The 20,275-nt window shown below is 43.7% G+C and overlaps 1 protein-coding gene across 1 annotated transcript in view; it reads right to left on the bottom strand.

The window, feature by feature from the left end:
• The window catches only part of SIL1 (SIL1 nucleotide exchange factor), a 333,043-nt gene that overhangs the window by 193,252 nt on the left and 119,516 nt on the right, over window positions 1-20,275 (bottom strand). Inside the window, exon 3 of the mRNA XM_075541628.1 lies at window positions 15,259-15,397. Within this exon, the coding sequence (XP_075397743.1) occupies window positions 15,259-15,397 (139 nt within the window). The remainder of the gene's footprint in view (window positions 1-15,258; window positions 15,398-20,275) is intronic.

The raw sequence follows: 20,275 nt of genomic DNA on the forward strand, positions 1-20,275 counted from the left end.
AAATAGAAAAAAAATATTTTGAAAAGGATGATGACAACATATGTACAAATATGTTTGACACAGCAGGTGTATGGGATTGTTATAAGAGCTGTAAGAGCCCCCAATAAAATCTTTTTTTAAAAAAGGCCTGATTTATGGCAGAAGGGGGACTGGTTTTGTTACCATGACAATGCACCTACTCACACTTCAGAGTAAAGTGTACCATTTCAGAGTGCCAGTTTTGACAAGAAAAAAAACCCCACCCATGCCTCTTTTGCCCCACGCACCTGGCCTGACCTCACTCTAAGCTAAGAGACTTCTTTTTGCTTCAAGAATGCGGAGGGACATGAATGGACAGCGATTTGATGACATAGAAGAGGTGAAGAAAAAATGAGGGAGGTGCTGTCAGGCATCCAAACAAGGGGAATATTTCCAAGAATGGAATTACAGATTTGACAAATGTATTAAGTGTAGTGGAGAGTACTCTGAAGGTGATAAGATTGTTTTGTGAAAAATATATAAATATATAACTTTGGAAAGTTTTTTTTCTAATTTTTGGGGGGTGTACCCCTGGTAGAGTCACTCCACTTTGTTTAGAGACATTTAAATCTGTCTCTACGATCCCTACAACCTAACTTAGGGCATAAAAGGTGGTTCTAAGATGTGCTTTCTTGAATAATTTCCTCCTCTCAATATCAATAGCCTAAAAAATTCACATTATAAAACCAAGTTTGTTCCCACATAAACCTCTATTAGTAACAAATACTCCCACAGCATCCGTCCTCAGAAGAAAGAAAGGAAATACTGGGGAAAGCAATTTGCTCAGAGGCCCCTTTATTGTCTGATTTCCAGGTCAAAGGGGACCAGGATAAATGTAAACACCTTGGGACACTTTGAAGGCTTGCTCAAATAATACACAAGCATAAGAGGGATTCCTCCCAAATATTCATTTTCTTCTCCTACCCCAACCTCTAAACTAGAATTACTGGGTACTCATGACACTGTGGGATAAGTACTGGGCTGCTTACCAAAATCAGTGGTTCAAACCCACCAGCTGCTCCCAGGAGCTGCCTGGTCCCTTGAAGATTCAGTCTTGGAAACCATATATAGAACCACTGTAAGTCAGAAATGACTCTGTAGCAGTGGGTTTTGGCTATTCCCCCTGGGTCCTTTTTAGTCACAAAAACCTCTTCACCCTTCATTCAAAAGCCTGACTTCACAAAACAAGATGAAGGAATGGAAATAAACATAATGATGTTTCTATAACTTCTTTAAAAATCTTATGGTAAACTAGGAAGATTTGCAAAGCACATGATCAGTTTAACATTCAACAATTATGCAAAATTTAGAGGACTTCAAAGGGTGGGGACTGGGTAATTTGGGGCCCACTCTGCATCCCAGCCACCACTTGGCTGTCAATGAGAAGCACTGTTATGGCTTGCGTGCTGCTGTGACACTGAAAACCATGCTCCCAGTGTTTCAAATACCAGCAAGGTCACCAAGGGTGAACAACATGCTTCAGCAGAGCTTCCAGGCTAAGACAGACAAGGAAAAAAGAAGAGGCAGGGTACTTCTGAAGGAGCAGACACTGAGTAGCAATAGAACACTGGTAGAGTGCCGAAAGATGAGCCCCTCAGGTTGGAAGGCACTCAAAATACAACGGGAAGAGCTGTCACCTCAAAGGAAAGTCAACCTAATGACATGGATAGAGCAAAACGTTTGGGATCTTTGTTTGCTGATGGGGTGTGATTAGAAGAAATAGCAGTAAATATCCATTAATAAGTAGAAGGCAAAATATACACAGTATTAATTTAAGAAATTTGGAAGCCATACAAAATGAAACTGAGTGTATAAAGATCAATATTTTAGGAACTAGTATGATTGTTGTTAGGTGCTATCAAGTCAGTTCTGACTCATAGTAATGCTATGTACAATAGAACTCAACACTTCCTGGAATGCTATATCATCCTCTCAATTATTATGTTTGAGCCATTGTTGAAGTGGTTGTGTCAATCCATCTTGTCGAGGGTCTTCCTCTTTCTTTTTTCCCACTGGTACTCCTTTTTATCGTGCATGATGTCCTTTCCCAAGGACTGGTCTCTCCTAAAATCAGGTCCTAAACATGTGAGATTAAGTCTCATCACTTTTGTTTCTAAGGAACATTTTGGTTGTACTTCTTCTCCCTACCTGTCCATGGTACGTTTGATATTCTTTGCCAGTACCGTAATTCAAATGCATCAATTCTCCTGCAGTCTTCCTTATTTGTTGTCCAACTTTCACAAGCATACGAGGTGTTTGAGAATACCATTGCTGGAGTCGGGCACACTCAGTCCTGCAAATTGACAGCCTTGCTCTTCAGCACTCTGAAGAGGTCCATTCCCAATGCAGAATGTCCTTTGGTTTCTTGACTGTTCTTCCATGGGGATTGATTGTGGATCCAAATAAAATGAAATCCTTGATGACGTTAATCTTTTCGCCATTTATTATGATGCTTTCTATTTGTCCAATTGTGAGGACTTTAGTTCTCTTTACATTGACTTGTAATCTGCACTGAAGACTGCAGTCCCTTATCTTCATCAGCAGTGCTTCAAGTCGTCCTCACTTTGAGCAAGCAGGGTTGTCATTCGCAGGTCACAGGTTGTTAATAAGGCTTCCTCTAAACCTAATGCCACATTCTGCTTGACAAAGTCCAGTTTCTTGGATTAATCAGCCTATAGATTGAATAAATATGGCCATAGAATACAACCCTGAAGCACACATTTACTAATTTTAAACCACGTACTATTACCTTATTTTGTTCGCATGACTAACTTTTGGTCCATGTACAGGTTCTAGATGAGCACAATGAAGTGTTACAGAACTTTCATTATTCTCAATGTGTTTCACAGTTTGTTTTGATCCCCACAGTTGAATGTCTTTGCATAGTCAATAAAACACAAGTAAACATCTTTCTGGTATTCTCTGCATTCAGCCAAGATGTATATGACATCAGTAATGTTATTTGGCCAGCTCCTTATTAATGTACTGCTACAACTGCTTCTTAATGATCTTCAGGAGAATTTTATTTGCAAGTGATATTAATAATAGTGTTTGATAATTTCTATTCTCTTTGGAATGGGCACAAATATGAGTCTTTTCCAGTTGGTTGGCCAGGTAGCTATCTTCCAAATTTCTTGGCTTAAATGTGTGCTTCCAACACTGCATCAGTTTGTTAAAATATTTTAGTTGGTATTCTGTCCATTTCTGGAGCCTTGTTTTTCACACATTCCATCAGTGTAGCTCAGACTTCTTCCTTTAATATCATTGGTTCTTGATCAATGTTACCTCTTGAAATGGTTGAACTCACCCACTTGTTTTTGGCACCGTGACTGTGCATTCCTTTTATCTTCTTTGGATGCTTCCTGTATCATTCGATATTTTGCCCATAGAAGCCTCTTCAATACCCTAGGCATTCGTGAGCTGAAGTGGACTCGTCGTGGCCATCTTTAATCTGACAATCATTTGAATCTGACAATATTGAATTGCCATTTCTGCAACACCTTCCTCACTGAAAGTCCTATCTTGTAATTTAATGCTGTCTGTGATTTAATAAGATCTAAATGCCTACAAGGAATATCAGTTAATACAACTATTCAGATTCATACCCCAGCCACTAAAGCCAGTAACAAAGAAATTAAAGAATGCTACCAGTTTCTTTAGTCTTAAATGGATCAAACATACAATCAAGTAAAATTTTGCTCAATTTATAAGAGTATATAGAATGAGGAATACCACTGCTGACATCAAGTCAATCTTGGTGAAAATAAAGAATATCAGAAAGATGTTTGTGTTTTATTGTCTATGAAAAAGCATTCAAGTGTGTGGATCATAACAAAATATGGATCACATTGAGATGATGGGAATTCCAGAGCTCTTCATTGTACTCCTCAGAACCTGTACATGGATCAAGAAGCAGTTGTTCAAACAGAATAAGGGGATATTGCATGGTTTCAAATAAGTTGTGCATCAAAAAAAAAAAAGTAAGTTGTCCTTCAGGTTATATCCTTTCACCATGTTTATTCATCCTATATGCTGAGAAAATAATCCAAAACGGTGGACTGTGCCAAGTGACCCAACGTTGCTTGCTGGAAGCAAAGAGGATCTGAAGCACTTACTGATGAAGATCATGGACTACAGCCTTTAGTATGAATTAAAACTCAATGTTAAGAAAAGAAAAATACTCACAATGGAGCCAACAAACAATATCATAATAAAAAGAGAAAAGGCTGAAGTTGTGAAGAATTTCATTTTACATGGATCTACTTACAAGACTGGTGGAAACAACAGCCAAGAAAGCAAAAGTCATATTGCATTAGGCAACTCTGTTGCAGAAGACTTCTTGAAAATGTTAAAGAGCAGAGATGTCATTTTGAGGATTAAGTGCACCTGGCCCAAGGTACCTCATATGCATATGAAAGCTGGCAATGAATGTGGCTGAAAAAGAAAATTCCATGGACAGCCAGAAGAACAAATCTGTCTGGAAGAACAACCAGCACGTTCCTTAGAAGCAAAAAACAACGGTGAGACTTTGCCTCATGTACTTTGGCTATGTTATCAGAAGGTAACAGTCCCTGAGAAGGATATGCTTGCTAATGTGGAGGAACAGTGAAAAGGAAGATCATCAACAAGATGGATTGACACAATAGTCACCACCACGAAAGGCTCAAAGGACCCAGTAATTGTGAGGATGGCACAGGACTGAACAGGGTTTCAGTCTGCTGTAAATGGGGTCACTGTGAGTTGAAACCAACTCAACACACTTGACGACAACAACTACCCCCAAGCCACAGGCCAAAAAATAAAATACCTTTACATCATAGTACTAGTTCAGAAAAAGTTACCTCTGCTCAGATTATACTAATTGCAGCAATAGCTAATCAAATATACAAGTTTTTAATCTATAGAAGTAGTTCAAAGGGAAGTAAATAAATAAGTATTGTTACTACCAGTGTGCCAGTTTATACATGCATGGATTTAAAAAATATATTTAAATGTGCCTCTGTGGTCAGTGGATGGGCAGACAAGTCCTTTCAGTAATACCCTCCTCTTAGTCTTGCTAGGATACCTTAAAAAAAATTCTAATAACACTTTTCATGTCATGGGGGAAGCAATAATTCTGATGTTAGGGCTAATATTAAATTCTTAACAAAACTTTCTTTTAATAAATCATTTTATTTGGGGCTCTTACAGCTCTTATAACAATCCATACATCAATTGTATCAAGCACACTTGTACCTATGCTGCCATCATTTCCCAAACATTTTCTTTCTACTTGAGCCCTTGGTATCAGCTCTTTTTTTCCCCTCTCTCCCCGACCCTCATGAACCCTTGATAATTTATAAATAATTTTTTTATTTTCATATTTTACACTGTCTGCTGTCTCCCTTCAATGACGATTCTGTTGTTTGTCCCCCCCTGGGCGGGGGAGTGTTTGTATGTCGATCATTGCAATCAGTTCCAACAAAACTCTTTTTAACATCTTCCTCAATCACTGAAACTTGGCAAGAAGTTCATGAGAATGCTGTTCCACATAAAAACAGTTTTTGAGATTGAGATAGTTAATGTTTCTTGTGCCAACATGGCCAATGAACACATGTGGGATTAATTGAAGAGCTGAGTGATAAATGAATCGGCGAGCCTTGCCTGTCTTGTCTCTTGCTCTTTGTTCATCGTACCAGTGTGCAGTTGCCTTGCTTGTTCTGTGCCTCAATTTGCAAGCTACACTATCTGTGGGACACCTAACCCATGGACTGTGTCACTGTAATTTGAGGTTCCTTCAAGACCTGCTTCACTACACTATTGGAATTTACATCTCTTGAGCTGGGGACTGTCGATCCTGTCATCTGGCTGATTGCTGGTGACCTGCCTTGCTGTTTGCTGCCTGTGCCCGGATAGCCTGAATTGCTCTACAGAGGACTACCCGGCGGCCCTCAAGACTTGAGGGACTGCCAGTGTCTCACAACTGTCTCATGGGAGTGAGCTGCACTGCGCCATTTGTACTGCTTCATAATTTAATTAACTATTTCTTTCTTGTGTTATCTATCTATCTGTATAAATATATATATATATATATATAATTATTAGCGTTCTGGTTTTGTTTCTCTAGAGAACCCTGTCTAACATAGAGATGAACTAAGTGTTATAAGTAAGACTGGGAAAGCCTCACAGATACGCCAAGAAAGGGAAGACAATCAGCTTCTATGACTGGAGAAAAGTTGATCCCAGTCCAGAAACTGTGGGAAGACCATAGAGTCGCCAGTGCTACCGCAGTTACGTAAGTTGGGAGTCTCACATGAGTTGGACATTTTCAATCTTAAGTGAACATCTTGGACTCAGAGAGTTTTCCATGCAATAAGTATCAAAAATGTTGCTCAGGGTTCCGCTGGCTCATGCTTCTGTCCATATTTTAAGAAGCTTAAGAAGCTAGAAGTCTAAATTCAAGATACCAGCTCTAAAGAAAGGCTTTCTCTGTAAGTGCACAGTTGAGGAGGAAGTCCTCGTTTCTTTTCAGTATCTGTGGGCTAGGCATTTCCTGGCGATGTCTACCTATATTGGCATCAATCTTCCCCCCAACTTATGAAGCTCCCTATGCAGGAACCCCAAGTCCAAAAGAAGCTCCAGTCCCCAGCTCTTCTTTCTTGGTAGTAGTAGGTCCCTTTGATCACTGTTTATCTCATTACTTTCGTAACTCAGAAGAGACTGGCTTGCCCCACTACTCAGATCAGTGGCTTGGAGGATGCAGGGCAAGAAGGGCAGAATTGGGCTCTAGTAGGCAGAGGGTTCTCAGCAATCCAGAGAGGTTCGCCCTCCTGTTTCCCCACCTCTCACACTGGCCCTTGTCCATAAATGGTGTAGTCTTCACTGGGATTGTGAGGGGGGCGGGGACAGAGATTGAGTCAAACTACAACTTAATCCTGTGATTGCATTTTGATTCATTAACATAACTGCCTCTACCCCTACCTCATTAACATCAGAGAGGTTAGAATTTAAAATGCATAGGATAATTACTATATCAGATAAAAAAATGGAACATAATTACATAATACTGAGAATCATGACCCAGTCATTGAGTCAGCTGTAATTCATAGTGACCCTATGTAGAACAGAACAAAACACTGCCTGGTCCTGTGCCTTCCTCCCAACAGTTGTTATGTTTGAGCCCATCTTTGAAGCCATTGTGTTAATCCATCCTTTTTTCCGCTGCCACTCTACCTTACCAAGGATGATATCCTTCTCCAGGGACTGTTCTCTCCTGACATGGCCAAAGTCCTCCTCACTTTCAGCAAGCAATGTTGTGTCATCTGCATATTGCAGGTTATTAATAAGTCTTCCTCCAGTCCTGATGCTGTATTTATTTATATAATCCAGCTTCTGTGATGATTTGCTCAGCATACAGATTGAACAAGCCTGGTGAGAGGATACAACCCTGACACACATCTTTCCTGTTTTTAAATCATGCAGTATGCCCTTTGTTCGGTTGACAGGATTTCATACATATTCATAGGTTACACTAACTTTCACATCTTTAAATCTGCTGACCTTTATCAGCTTTCCTCTGGTATCACTTCCTACCTTCACAGAGTAGATGCTGCCCACTAGCAACATCCTGTATACTGATACTGGCATTAGTATCCTTTGCAACCAGGCAGAAAAACTCTCACTTTCAGGCATTAGTTTATATTATGCTCTCCATTTATGCTTCTTACCTGGTCATCTCTACCTAGTCAAATATTCCCTCCCATAAGTTACAGATCAATTTCTACCTCCAAAATAAAAGCTCTGGTTTGGGTTGCTAACCGAAATGTCAGCAGTTCAAACCTACCAGCCACTTCACAAAAGATGAGCCCATCTACTTATATAGAGATTTAGTCTCATGTGCAGAGGGGTTCAGCTCTGCCCCATGTGGTCAAATAAGTCTGAATTAACTCAGTGACAGTGAGCGACTTTGGTTTGTGTCCTACTTCCAGTAGGACAAAACTTTAAATGCAACAGTTTCTGGAAAAGCGTTTTTCATTCAAGTTTGAGAGCTATTCCCAAGCCCGGTTAAGTCCTAACCTTGGAGATGACCTAGACTGTCTTAGCCAGCAAAATGATGCCAATATTAGAGGAGGGAAGTCAGGGCTACACAGAGTCTCTGAGCGAAAGCCAAGAGCTTGGCATGAGGACTAGAACTGGTTTTGGCAACTAGTTTTCTATCCTGCCTCCGCCGAACTCGCATCTCAGTTTGGGTGTCAAGGCCTTTGAGAGCTGATGCTCTGCCACTGTGCTAAGTACTCTTTATTAAACCTAACTGAGAACAGGTGGATAGAAGCAGGGGAAGGGGAGAAGGGCCCAAAGTATTAAACATAAAAATACGTGTTAGGAAGAGGATGGTCAACAGCTGCTCTCCATCACCACTCAAGTCCACAGACTGCAAACTGGACCCAAGCCTGCTCAATCCGGGTAATGAAGGCCAAGGCCCAGGCAGAGACACTCCGGTGCCAGCAGGGAGCTCAGCCAGCCAGCCAACCAGCTGGCCTCAAAGTGCCTCACGGAGGTCCTGCTCTGTCTTCCACCTGTTCCCCAGATTGGTATGGAGTATCCCTGCTAAGGAATAGTGACTAGCCATCCTGGGAGGCTAGTCAGTGAGGTCTCTGTCAGATGAAGAAATCTACACTCTCTGCATAGAGTCTTTTGGGGCCTTTGTGTATTTTCATTCACCGTCTTGTTCTCTCTAGTAGTAGAAGATAATTTGAAGCCTTAGCCACTGCTCCCATATGTCTCAAGAGGCCTGGTATCTGGCCATTCCCCAAGTGATTCCCCATGACAAATTTATCTTGCTGAGGTGCAAAAGAGATGTTCAGAGTAGAGAATGCTTAGCAAAGGCAGGAGGGATGCAGTAAGGGGCAGACAGGTCAGAAGTGCAGAGAAGAGAGGAACAAATTAAGTTCTTAGGGACTCCCCAGGGAACTTGCAAGCACTCTGCAGGAGGAAATATCAATGAAAGTTCTGGTGAACACCTCACTCTGTACGGTTGCTGAAAGCAGCAACTTGTGTCCAAGAGAGGCGACAACCCATCCCAACCCACTGCCAGAGTCAATTCTGACTCCCAGCATTCAAGGCTATAAATCTAAGAGAAAATGGCCTCATCTTTCTCCTGTGGAGTAACTCGTGGTTCTGAATCTTATTGGCAGTTTCAAACACTTACCTGACAGTGTCTCCAGGGCTCCTCACCACCCTGACACCCATGTAATAACACGCTATTTCCTCTACCCAGCTCCTGGTCTACCTTTGTAGTTCTATACTTAAGTCTGGATTAAAGATTGACAAAGGCTATCCACCTCCTCTGACTATTACCACTGCCCACTTCAATGAGACACTGGGGCTTAAGCATAAACTTCCTTGAACCAACCCTCCTAAGCTGTCCAGGGCCTTCAGAGTGTGTGTTCAAGTTCATGTGTGGAAGATGAGACACAAGGTCAGAATCTTGGGGACCCACGGGAGATCCCTCCAGGCTGAATAGTGGAGGCTAGGGGAGGAGGGAGAGTCCCTTGCCTCACAACCACAAAACCTGGTCAGAGGCACTGGGAGCCTTGTTCCCCCTGTGACCCACAGAGACAGTCCTGCAGTCAGTCACCTAGGCTAGAGTCAGGTGCTTTCAGACAGATGTCCAGGGCCTGCAGGAAATCCGACTCATCCCTTAAATACTTGAAACCAGAGTAGCTGGTCTACTATAAATGAGGTTTTTAAAATTCAATTCCCTCCTATTGCTCATGCAGATCTGAAATGATCTGACCAGATGGCTGGTGCTCTGTAATTCTTGGATTGCTCTCATCAGTTGTTGATTTGGATTTTTTTCCCTCCCCCCTCTTTGCCTTCCCCTGCCCCGCCCCTCACCCCCATGAACATGTCCCTGCACAGGCTTCCTGCATGCTCCCAGCCAGGGGACTATGTATGCTAATGCCGGTATTGCAGAGTCTCACAGGCACCTGGAAGTCATCTCAGGTCTTTGAGGAGTCCCAGGTTCCAGTATGGAGATGTTCACTGCCCTAGGCCCACATCAAGGCCAACCCACAGGCACTGGCAAATGGCCGGGATAAGGCGCCTTTTGCTGAGACTGTCTCCTACCCTGCTTCTCCTTCAGGCCCCCCAGGGGAGAGGGGCAAATCACTTCAGGGAGAAGTCTGTTTGGGTTTTTTTTTGTGTGTGTTGGGGGGGGGTGGTGGTTAATGACAGCTACTACCACTTATTAAACATTCCCCATGCAACCCCTTTTACACGTTAATCTTAATTTATTGTCACACCATTTCTGTGAAGTAGATATCTATATTTTTGCATGAGGAAACTAAGATTCAGAGATTCTAAGTGACCTAACCAAAGCCACACAGTGGTTTTGAAAGTTCAGCATATGTAGTAAGTGACTAGGTCAAGATCTCAGGAGTAGCAGAGATGGATGTAGCCTCAGCATATCCTCTTTTGTGCCCTTACTGAGGCAAAGACAGCTCCACCGGCACACCTGTGACATGCTGGTGCCTTTTTCTGTCTCTGTATACTTTTGAGGACTATCAGGTAATGAAGGGTAGGGGTCAGAGGACAGCATGGGACTAAAGTTAACTGCTCTGGCTTTAGAGCCAGCCAAGGCTGAGTTTGAATCCCAGATCGACCACTTACGGGTTGGTTGGATAAGTCACTTCTCTCTGAGACTCAATTTTGTCTATCAAAATGAGGACCTATATAGCCCCTGCCCTAAAGGGATGCCTGGCAGAGTCTACATTCCATAAATGTGAGCCATTAACACTATCTCTCTCTCTGTCTACCAGTGCAAGGCAGAGCACCAAGTAGGGTCTCAGAAAATGCTCAGGAAGGCCCACAAGATCTGGCCATAACGAGTTTTCAGTAATAAGTGCACAGCACAAATTCCTGGTGCTCAGTGGTCTTCAGGCTCAGGACAAATTCTTGAGTGTTCTGCCTGGAACTCAGAGGACCTGGCAGCAAACAGCTTTCCTCTGCTTGCTTGTGAACAGCTGATGCTGAATTTGCACTCAAACACTTGCTGTGTCTCCGTAAGGTGAGGCAGATCCCAAAATAAACGAGGAGAGAAACAGGAAAATCACTTCCAGGAACAGGAGGCCCACAGGGAGGATGCTGACAACAATAACCGAGATAGGCAGAGTTTAGGAAGGGGGCCTGAAGGGGCTTCAGGGCTGCCTGGGTGGGACGCCTGGAGGGAAGACCCATGAAGTCATGGCTTAATCCCCTGATGTTTCAGACTGATGCAGTCTGGGAAATGTGCCTTCAAATGAGAGCCCATGTTCCCTAGTCATGCCCACTCGGAGCATCGAGAAAAGAACTTTTATTCTGCCTCCAAAAACTTGAGAGGTAGAAGATACTGGGCTATCAAGAACTGTCTTTATAAACCAGGGTTTAAAACCAGTTTAAACCAGTTCATTCAAAATGGGGGGGGCCTGAACCACCAACCAAACATGGGAAATTATGCATTGAGGCTTTGAAACAGAACACTCAAGAGAGGCATAAGTGAGCTGCCAGGATGATAGAGAGTTACACATATCAGAGCAGCAAGTCAGCCTTGGAGCAGGTTACTGCTGTTTCTTCCACACAAGAAATGGGGTTGCTATGCAATATGGGTGCTGTCCAAGTTTTTTAAGAGGAAGATTAAGCTTCTAGCAAAGTGTCAATCTATAATTTTTCTAGTTCATGTTATCATTCCAGGCATCCACATTTTGAAAATTCCGACCCACTGTGGTTTCCCTTCTTAGCTCTGAAAGAACTGGTTCAAAGCCCAGACACTAACTAGCAGTTAACTACCATTTTCTCAAAAGTCCTCCATCTTCCTGTACCGTACCCCTGATTCTGAGTCAAGGAGCGTTCTGTCAATGCCTTCTGCACATGTGTATCTACTCCCGCATCACAGTCTCTCCAGAGGGCAGAGGGAAAGCAAATAGCATTTCATAATCATGGAAGCCTCTCCTTCCCATCCTAGAGGTTTCCATCTCTACCTTAAAAGCAGAGGACACGAAGGCTATAGTCATGTGACTTCATTGTCATTCAATTCCAAACCAAACTGAAAGGTGATGCAGGTAGAAAATTTACCAGTTCCAATCACAACTGTATACTGAGTGATGTCTTCATGTCGGGAATCAGCCCGAGGTCTCTACATTTACCACCTCATCAAATCTTCACAACATCCTCTGCAGCAGACTGAGCAGGACATCCCCCTTCACATCACTGATGGGCAAGCTGAAGGGGAGGAGGATTCAGTGACTTGCTCAAGATCCTCTAGGAAGCAAACCTAGGATTTGAAGCCAAGACTGGCTGTGGCTGAAGCTTGTCCCCTTCCAATTAAATTACCCTCCCTTCCTCTCCATCTACTTACCCATAAATAAATCTCCAGGAGAGGCCATGAACCCTTTTACCTTTAGATAGCTGTGCTGGAAGTTCCCAGGCAAAATTTGACATGTAGTGAATTAAATATTATACTCTGGTTAAAGACAAGCGCTAGCCATCCACAAAGACCACTGAGGTCAACTTCCAAACAACAGACACACATACAACATTTTCTCAGTATGTAGGCACATGGAAAATACGTCAAACCTGCACTACAGCCTTAGAATATCTTTCTTGTCTGCTTCCTATGGTCTCAGTCCACAGCACTAGACCCCAAAGCAAACTATATCAGACACTGAGGCCAGAACAATCTTCCCACCTAACTTCCACAAGATGTAATCAATTAATATGATACATCTGACCCTGCCTCGTGGCAATAGGGAAGCCACAGGAGGTTGATATGGCCAACACCCGATGTTCAGTGCATTCCCCGCACTGGTCCTGCTTTGCTGGTGAAGGTAGGAAGAAAAGCTTTGGAGTAAGGCAAGCATGACTACAACCAACGCTGTTTTCCTCTCTGTTTTTGACTTGGCTGGGCCAAGATTCTCAGTGGTTTGAGAGTTAAGCTGTAGTCGTGCATCATGATGAAATCTAATATAATGCAATTACCTCCATGGGCAGCCAATCCATGAAAAGAATTTTCCTCGGGGGGGGGGGGCTGCTTTCAATATATGTGCATGCTATGGAAAAGCCTGCTTTCTTTTTGCTGAATGTGTACCCTGTGGGTGGTTTATCATCTGGCCTCCAATTCTTTGGACTTGGCTCAGCAACCTGGTGTATTACCTGCCAGTCCTAGGAGTCGGCGGCAGCCTGCCATCTCAGCTGGCCTTGGATTCAGGAGGCTGCCATCTAATCAGCTGATCTTGAGTTCACTAGTTCCTGAAGCTACATGAGTTAGGGGAAGCCTCTCTAGCCTGACATCTGACCCGAGGACCTCTACAACTGTGTGAGCCATTTCCTTTCCAAAAGTCTGTCTTTATACATATATAATTAAGCTTCTAGAGGACCATCTAGAACCCTGTATAAACCCTTCATCTTTAAGAAGAGGAGGGGTCGACCACCTTGAAGACTTAGTCTCAAACTACAGGTGCCATTCTACTTTTACAGGGTGCTCTTAAGTTGTAAATGACTCAATGGTATTGAGTTTTGAGAACCCAGCCCAAACCACCCTCCAAATTACCGGGTCTGAGTGTCCATGCTCAATCACAAATGTGATTAACTTTCCCCAAAAGATCTCAAGGTTAGAGAGATAAGACTTTGGGGCAACTACAAGGGAAGCTTGAGCAGAAGAGCTTATGAGAAGCCCTTGAGAAACTAGAAGGCAGGGGAAGAAGTCAGTAGGGCATCAGCACCCAGATTAAGTGTAAAAACGAGTATTCCACTCTAATTTTCCAGGAGGCTCTAAGAGTAAACATCTGACCCCTTTTGCCCAAACTGTGGCTATTTCTCCTTTTTTACAATTATAGCCAGGGGATCTTTTGATCAACCATAAACAGCAACCCCCCTGCACAGAGCAGTGGGCATGGGCCCAGTGTGTCAGACCCTCCAGCCTTGCTCTACAATGTAGACCCCCCAAGGCCATGAAGGTCACACTCAGCCATAAAAACACATGGCAGAGGAGTGGGGGCACAGGATATTAACCTCCATCGAATGTAGGCACATCTACCATCTACATAACAGTGGATATAGCCCATTATCCTCTCCCCTTCCGTTCTCAGAGAAGCTGAGGGTGGGCAGTTGGGACGAATCTGCTGAACCCAGTACTTCTTGTTCCTCAAATCTGCTTCTGCCTAATGCCATCAGCTCCCACTTGGCTTCGCTGGTGTTTCATCACACCTCCATGGCAGCAACTACCCGTATGCCACCCCAGCAGGAGTGACATCGCTACCAGAAAGTTGGCTGGTGTAGAAAACACTGCCACTGCCAGCATAGCAGCAATGGGGGCAGTAAAGACATGGTGATAAATACCGGCAAGGAGCTGATAAAATACTGTGTGGCCGCTGCCAGGCCTTGCCATCACCTTGCCACAGAGCACAATATGAACAGCCTAACCATGAGGACAGGCCCAGGTTTCAGCATAGTGGGGCTCTAGAAAGGACTGCTGGAACTAGGTAGGGGAAGAGAGAGGAGGACAGGTCCAGGCTCTGGGATCACACTACCAGGGAAGCTGAATGACAATGAACAAGTGACCTAACCTCTCTGAGACGCAATGTTTTCATCTAAAAATATATAATACTAGTTTCTATTACTGTGGAGATTAAATAAGATTGTGTCCAAGAAGCAAGCACAGCACCTGCATATGGTAAATACTCAATTAACAACTGGCTGTGCATTATTTTAAGCCATGAGCCCAGGCTCATCATGAAAGGGTCAGAAAGTCGTTCCTTCTGAGGATGCCCCACTTAAAAACCAGGCCAGGATGAGCCCCCATTCCTTGGCACAGGCTCCTTTAACAACAGAACGCTCCAGCCCCACACTGGTACTCAGGATTCTCCCATGAACAATATTTCAGCAGCATTGAGCCGAGCAGCAGAGCCCGAAATAGCATTTGCAGAGCGAGGCACATGTCACTGCCTCTCCTGTGCTTCAGAAGTGCAAGGAAAGAAAGTTTCAATCACTTGCTCAGAAAGCACGGCCACCCACCACCTGCCTTCCTTCCAGGGCACTCAGACATTCAATGTCTGCTCTGCTGGAAAAAGTAGGTCCCTGAGCCCTACAGCCACAACTTGGACGGACCACACTGTTCTCCAGCAGGCCAGAGAATGGCTGCTCCTTCAAAGCAGCCCTGTGGGGACAAAGGACATATGCAGGTTGAATTCAGAGTACGTTTAATGGGGACACAGCTGGGACTGGTACCTGGGTGAAGAGCTTGCCACTCATCAGTCGGGTAAAACACCTCCAGGCCCTCAGGGTCCAGCTTCTCCTTTGCTTCGCTTTCCCTTTCCTCTGTTTCTTTGGTGCTACTCTTCTCTGGGTTGGTCAGCGCAAACTTGTTCTGAGCAAACAAAGGAGAAAGCATGATCCACCACAGCGCAGCACCAAGCAAGCAGAACGAGAATAGCAGTCTTCTCCCTCTACAGCCCCCAGCCCCTCCTCAGGCATGCTTGGTCACCCAGTTTCACAAACGACATGTGTGTGGCAATATGGTTAAATGAACAGGGCAGGCTATTTCAGGTATGTGATACTTTTGTGTGTGTCTAAAGAAAAGCTCAGAAGTCCCACACTATCTTGGAAAAAAAGGGGAGCCAGGAAACAGATGAGGGAGAGGAGCTAGCTAAAGGAAACAAGAAGGCCATTTTAATTTACTATACTTCTATACCAGTGGTTATCAATCTTCCCAATGCCACAACCCTTTAATATAGTTCCTCATGTTGTGGTGACCCCAACCATAAAATTATTTTCATTGCTACTTCATAATTGTAATTTTGCCACTGTTATGAATCATAATGTATATATCTGATATGCAGGATATATTTTCATTGTTACAGATTAAACATAATGGAAGCACAGTGATTCATCATAAAAACAATATACAATTATATATTGTGAAATATTTATTTCTAATGACAAATAAATTAAACTTTGTCTTGAAGCATGATGTAGCATGGGTAACAGTCTCCACGCCGGGTACTCATTGTATGTGGGCTTATCTGCAGGTGGGCGGACCCGCCTGGAAAAGACAAAGGAGCAGTGTCTCGGTTCCTAAGACCATCGGAAATATGTGTTTTCCAATGGTCTTGGGCAACCCCTGTGAAAGGGTCGTTCAACACCCAAAGGGGTCGTGACCCACAGGTTGAGAACAGCTGTTATACACTGTTTGCTGTTTAAAGTTCACACATATTACTTTTACAATAGAAAAGCCTTGTATATTTTTTAATGCATCCAAAGGAGAGAATAAAGTTCCAAATAGCCACTGTAGAATGTATAAAATCTGACAGCTGAGGCCCGACTGGTTTCCAAGAAGCCCAGCAGGAACAGTAAAAGCTTTGGCAATTCCCCAGGAGTCTATGGGTAAATGGCCTCTTTGGCTATTCCAATCCATAGAGGAAGGGGTGCCCACAGGAAGGTGAGCGCCCAGCTGAGTTGAGGGAAGAGGATATGCAGATTGGAAACTGCTTCCTAAACCTGTTTCTTTCTATCCCGTAGAGAGCATGGAGGATGGATGAGATGGTATCTGTGGAGCGCTTTGCACGTAGGAGACAGAGATATGAGATAAATACAGCATATTACTCATTTTGCTCCTTCCCAGCCTCCCAGTCCCTTTTTAAAACCTGCTCTTGCATACAAGTAGCAAGACCTCAGGACACTGGAACTAGAGGGCTCCGAACGCTGGGGAAGTGCATTTGGGAGAGCACAGAGGAGCTCACACTAGCACACCAGGAGGGTATTTCAGCCCCCTGACCACCCTTGTCATCACTTTCCTCCGCCATCCAATTCCTTCCCGAGTAAAAACAATAGGTAATTTAAAAATATTCCTTCCATGAAGCCAATCCCATTTTGGTCTCCCAACAATCTAACCCTGCATGAGAGGTGATAATGTGCCTCTTCAGAGCAGTGCTCCAGCTCCAGACAGGTATCCCCCACCTGCCCGGTCCCACAAGGGTTGATCTTTAATTAGTTGTCAAGGAAGGTTATAATGGTGTGAAAGTGTTGATAAAGGCAATGTAAAGCCCCTCCAAGGAATTTTGCACTTTAATAAGAAATAAAGGAAAAAGGAGAGGGTGGGGGCGGGGGGGAAAAAAGAAACAAAGGAATGCAATTCAGGTAGTAGAATTTCAGACCTTGTTAAGGACCAGTAAGGAAAATATCTTGGCAAAGAGGTGGCCCTCAGTACTGAAAGCTAAAGGTATAATGGGGTCGGGGTGGGCACTGGACTACTTCAGCTGTGACTGCAGAAGGAGCAACGGGGCCTTGTAGAAGATGCGCCCCTTGGACACAAATACTGAGGACTGAAAGGGTATAAATGCTGTAGGGTAAGTGGCTCTTGGGAGATGGAGCCCCGAAAGAAAAGGGAACGGACGAATGGATTATATCAGAAGGACACTCATCTACTTGGGACCAGGGCAATAGTTAGACATGGAACTATTTAGATGGGCTCCTTTCCCCCCCCACCTTTTCTTTTCTTTCTTTTTTGGTGTCTATCTATATAAGATAGTCAGGATAATCAATCACAAGGAGATAATCAATCACAAGGCAACAGGACCGAAGTTCTGGAGGTGAGGGCGTAGAAGAGGAGGAGGGGAGGGAGGGGAACAAGAAGGCAATAGTGACAGAAACAAGGGAATAGCAGGGATCTAAAAGTGATGGTGAGGAGGGGATAGCGTTTCTGGTATTTGAGCAACTGAAATGTATCTGAGAGGAATTACTGAGAGGTGAATGATGAGTAAATATGATAGTGGGGCAGGAGGAAAGAAATAAGAACTAGAGGAAAGAGCAAGAAAATAAAAGTTATATATAGGTATAAAATATGTAAATATATAAAGATAGATGTATTTGTGTATATATATAATATATATATATTGTATAAATACAAGGAAGCAGCTGGACTTTGGACCTCTACTTCAATCTTATCTCAGTACAAGAATGATTTGTTCTAATAATGTGGCAATATATGATACTCACCTTCCCAACCACTATCACTGAAGACAAAATGGATGCATAAGCGAATGTGAAGAAGACGGCTGGTGCTGGCTATTGAAAGATAGAGCATCTGCGATCTTAAAAGCCTGAAGGTAAACAAGTGGCCATCTAGCAGGGCAGCAACAAAGCCCACATGGAATAAGCACACCAGCCTGTGAGATCATGAGGTGTTGATGGGAATAGGTATCAGAAGTTCAAAAACAAGCAATCAAATTGATGTGAACGAGCATCGACAAAATGGAGACCCAAAAACTACCTGTAAGATAATGGGACAGCGGGGGCACAGGGCACTAACCCAACCAAGAGGAGGGTACTGTTTATATCTCCACAGGAAAAGAGGGACCAGACTTCAACTCAGTACGCCAAGATGTGAATGCAACATGCTGGTGTGGACTAGGAAACCAGTGGAGAGGACTGGGGGGCTGGCCCCAATCCCAAATACTAAGTGGACACCTTCCCCTCTCCCCAGAAGGATTTATTTCAAAAGACGGCATTGAATCTGCAGCTCTGGGAGAGGGACATATCTGATGGGAGTACAGAATTTCACCTGATCTGATCCCGCCACACTGAGGCAAAACACTAAGGGAGTGCAACAGAACAACAAAGGAATGGAGTGGCAAGGTCCCCAGGGAATGCTGAAGGTGGACTTTGGGCCAGGGCTTGGTGTCCTAACAGACTGGACTGGAAAACACTCCTAAAGGCTAACAGTCCTTGAACTAACTACAAGCTTTTCTTTCTTGTTGTGTTTTGTTTTGTTCCTTTGTCATTGGTTTGTTGTTGTTTTGTTGTATATTGAAGCTTGGTTTTGCTCTGTCTTGCTTTTGTGCATGTTATTATCTCCGCATGTCTGTCTAAATAAGACAGGCTGGATGAACAACCTGGAGAAGAAAACAATGGGACCAGCAGTTCCGGTGGGACATGGGAGAGGGGGAGGTTGGGGGAAAGGTAGTGGTGTTAACAAACCTAGGGACAAGGGAACAACAAGTGATCCAAATTGGTGGTGAGGAGGGGGTGGGAGGCCTGGTAGGGGATGATCAAGAGTAATGTAACAGAGAAGAATTGCTGAAACCCTGGTGGGGACTGAGCATGATAGTGGGACAAGAAGAAAGTCAAGAGAAATAAGAGGAAAGAGCTAGGAGGCAAAGGACATTTATAGAGGTCTAGATAAAGACATGTATATATGCAAATATATTTATATATGAGGATGGGGAAATAGATCTATGTACCTATATTTATAGGCTTAGTATTAAGGTAGCAGAAGGACATTGGGGTTCCACTAAAGTACTCCCTCAATGCAAGAACACTTTCTTCTATTAAATTGGCATTCTATGATGCTCACCTTCCCGACACAACCGCTGAAGACAAAGAGGGTGAACAATCGGCCATCTAGCTCAGAAGCAACAAAGCCCACATGGAAGAAGCACACCAGCCTGTGGGATCACGAGGCGTTAAAGAGATCAGGTATCAGGCGTCATCAGAACAAAAAATCTTACCACAGTGAATGAGGGGGGAGTGTGGAGTGGAGATCCAAAGCCCATTTGTAAGCCACTGGACATCCCCTTGCAGAGGGGTCTCGGGGAGGACACGAGCCAGACAGGGTGCGATGTAACAACGATGAAAAATACAACTTTCCTCTAGTTCCTAAATGCTTCCTCCCCTCACACTATCATCATCCCAATTGTACCTTGCAAGTCTGGCTAGACCAGAGGATATACACTGGTACAGATAGGAACCAGAAACACAGGGAATCCAGGGTGGATGGTGGTGTGAGTAGAGATACTGGGAGTGTAGAGGGAGGGTGGGTTGGAAAGGGGAAACTGATTACAAGGATCTACATGTGATCTTCTCCCTGGGGGGATGGACAACAGAAAAGTGGGTGAAGAGAGACATCAAACAGGGTAAGATATGAAAAAATAATAATTTATAAATTATCAAGGGTTCATGAGGGAGGGGGGAGCTGGGAGGGAGGAGGGAAAATGAGGAGCTGATGCCAGGGGCTTAAGTGGAGAGCAAATGTTTTGAGAATGATGAGGGCAATGAATGTACAAATGTGCTTGACAAAATTGATGTATGTATGGATTGTGATAAGAGTTGTATGAGCCCCTAATAAAACGATTTAAAAAAGATAATGGGACAGTCCCTTACAGAAGGGTCACGTGGAAGAGACAGTATAGCACTATTGAAACATATCTCTATCCTCTAGTTCTTTAAGAGTTCTTCTCTCTATTATTAT

The sequence above is a fragment of the Tenrec ecaudatus genome, chromosome 2, assembly GCF_050624435.1.
Source record: "Tenrec ecaudatus isolate mTenEca1 chromosome 2, mTenEca1.hap1, whole genome shotgun sequence".
Lineage (NCBI taxonomy): Eukaryota > Metazoa > Chordata > Mammalia > Afrosoricida > Tenrecidae > Tenrec > Tenrec ecaudatus.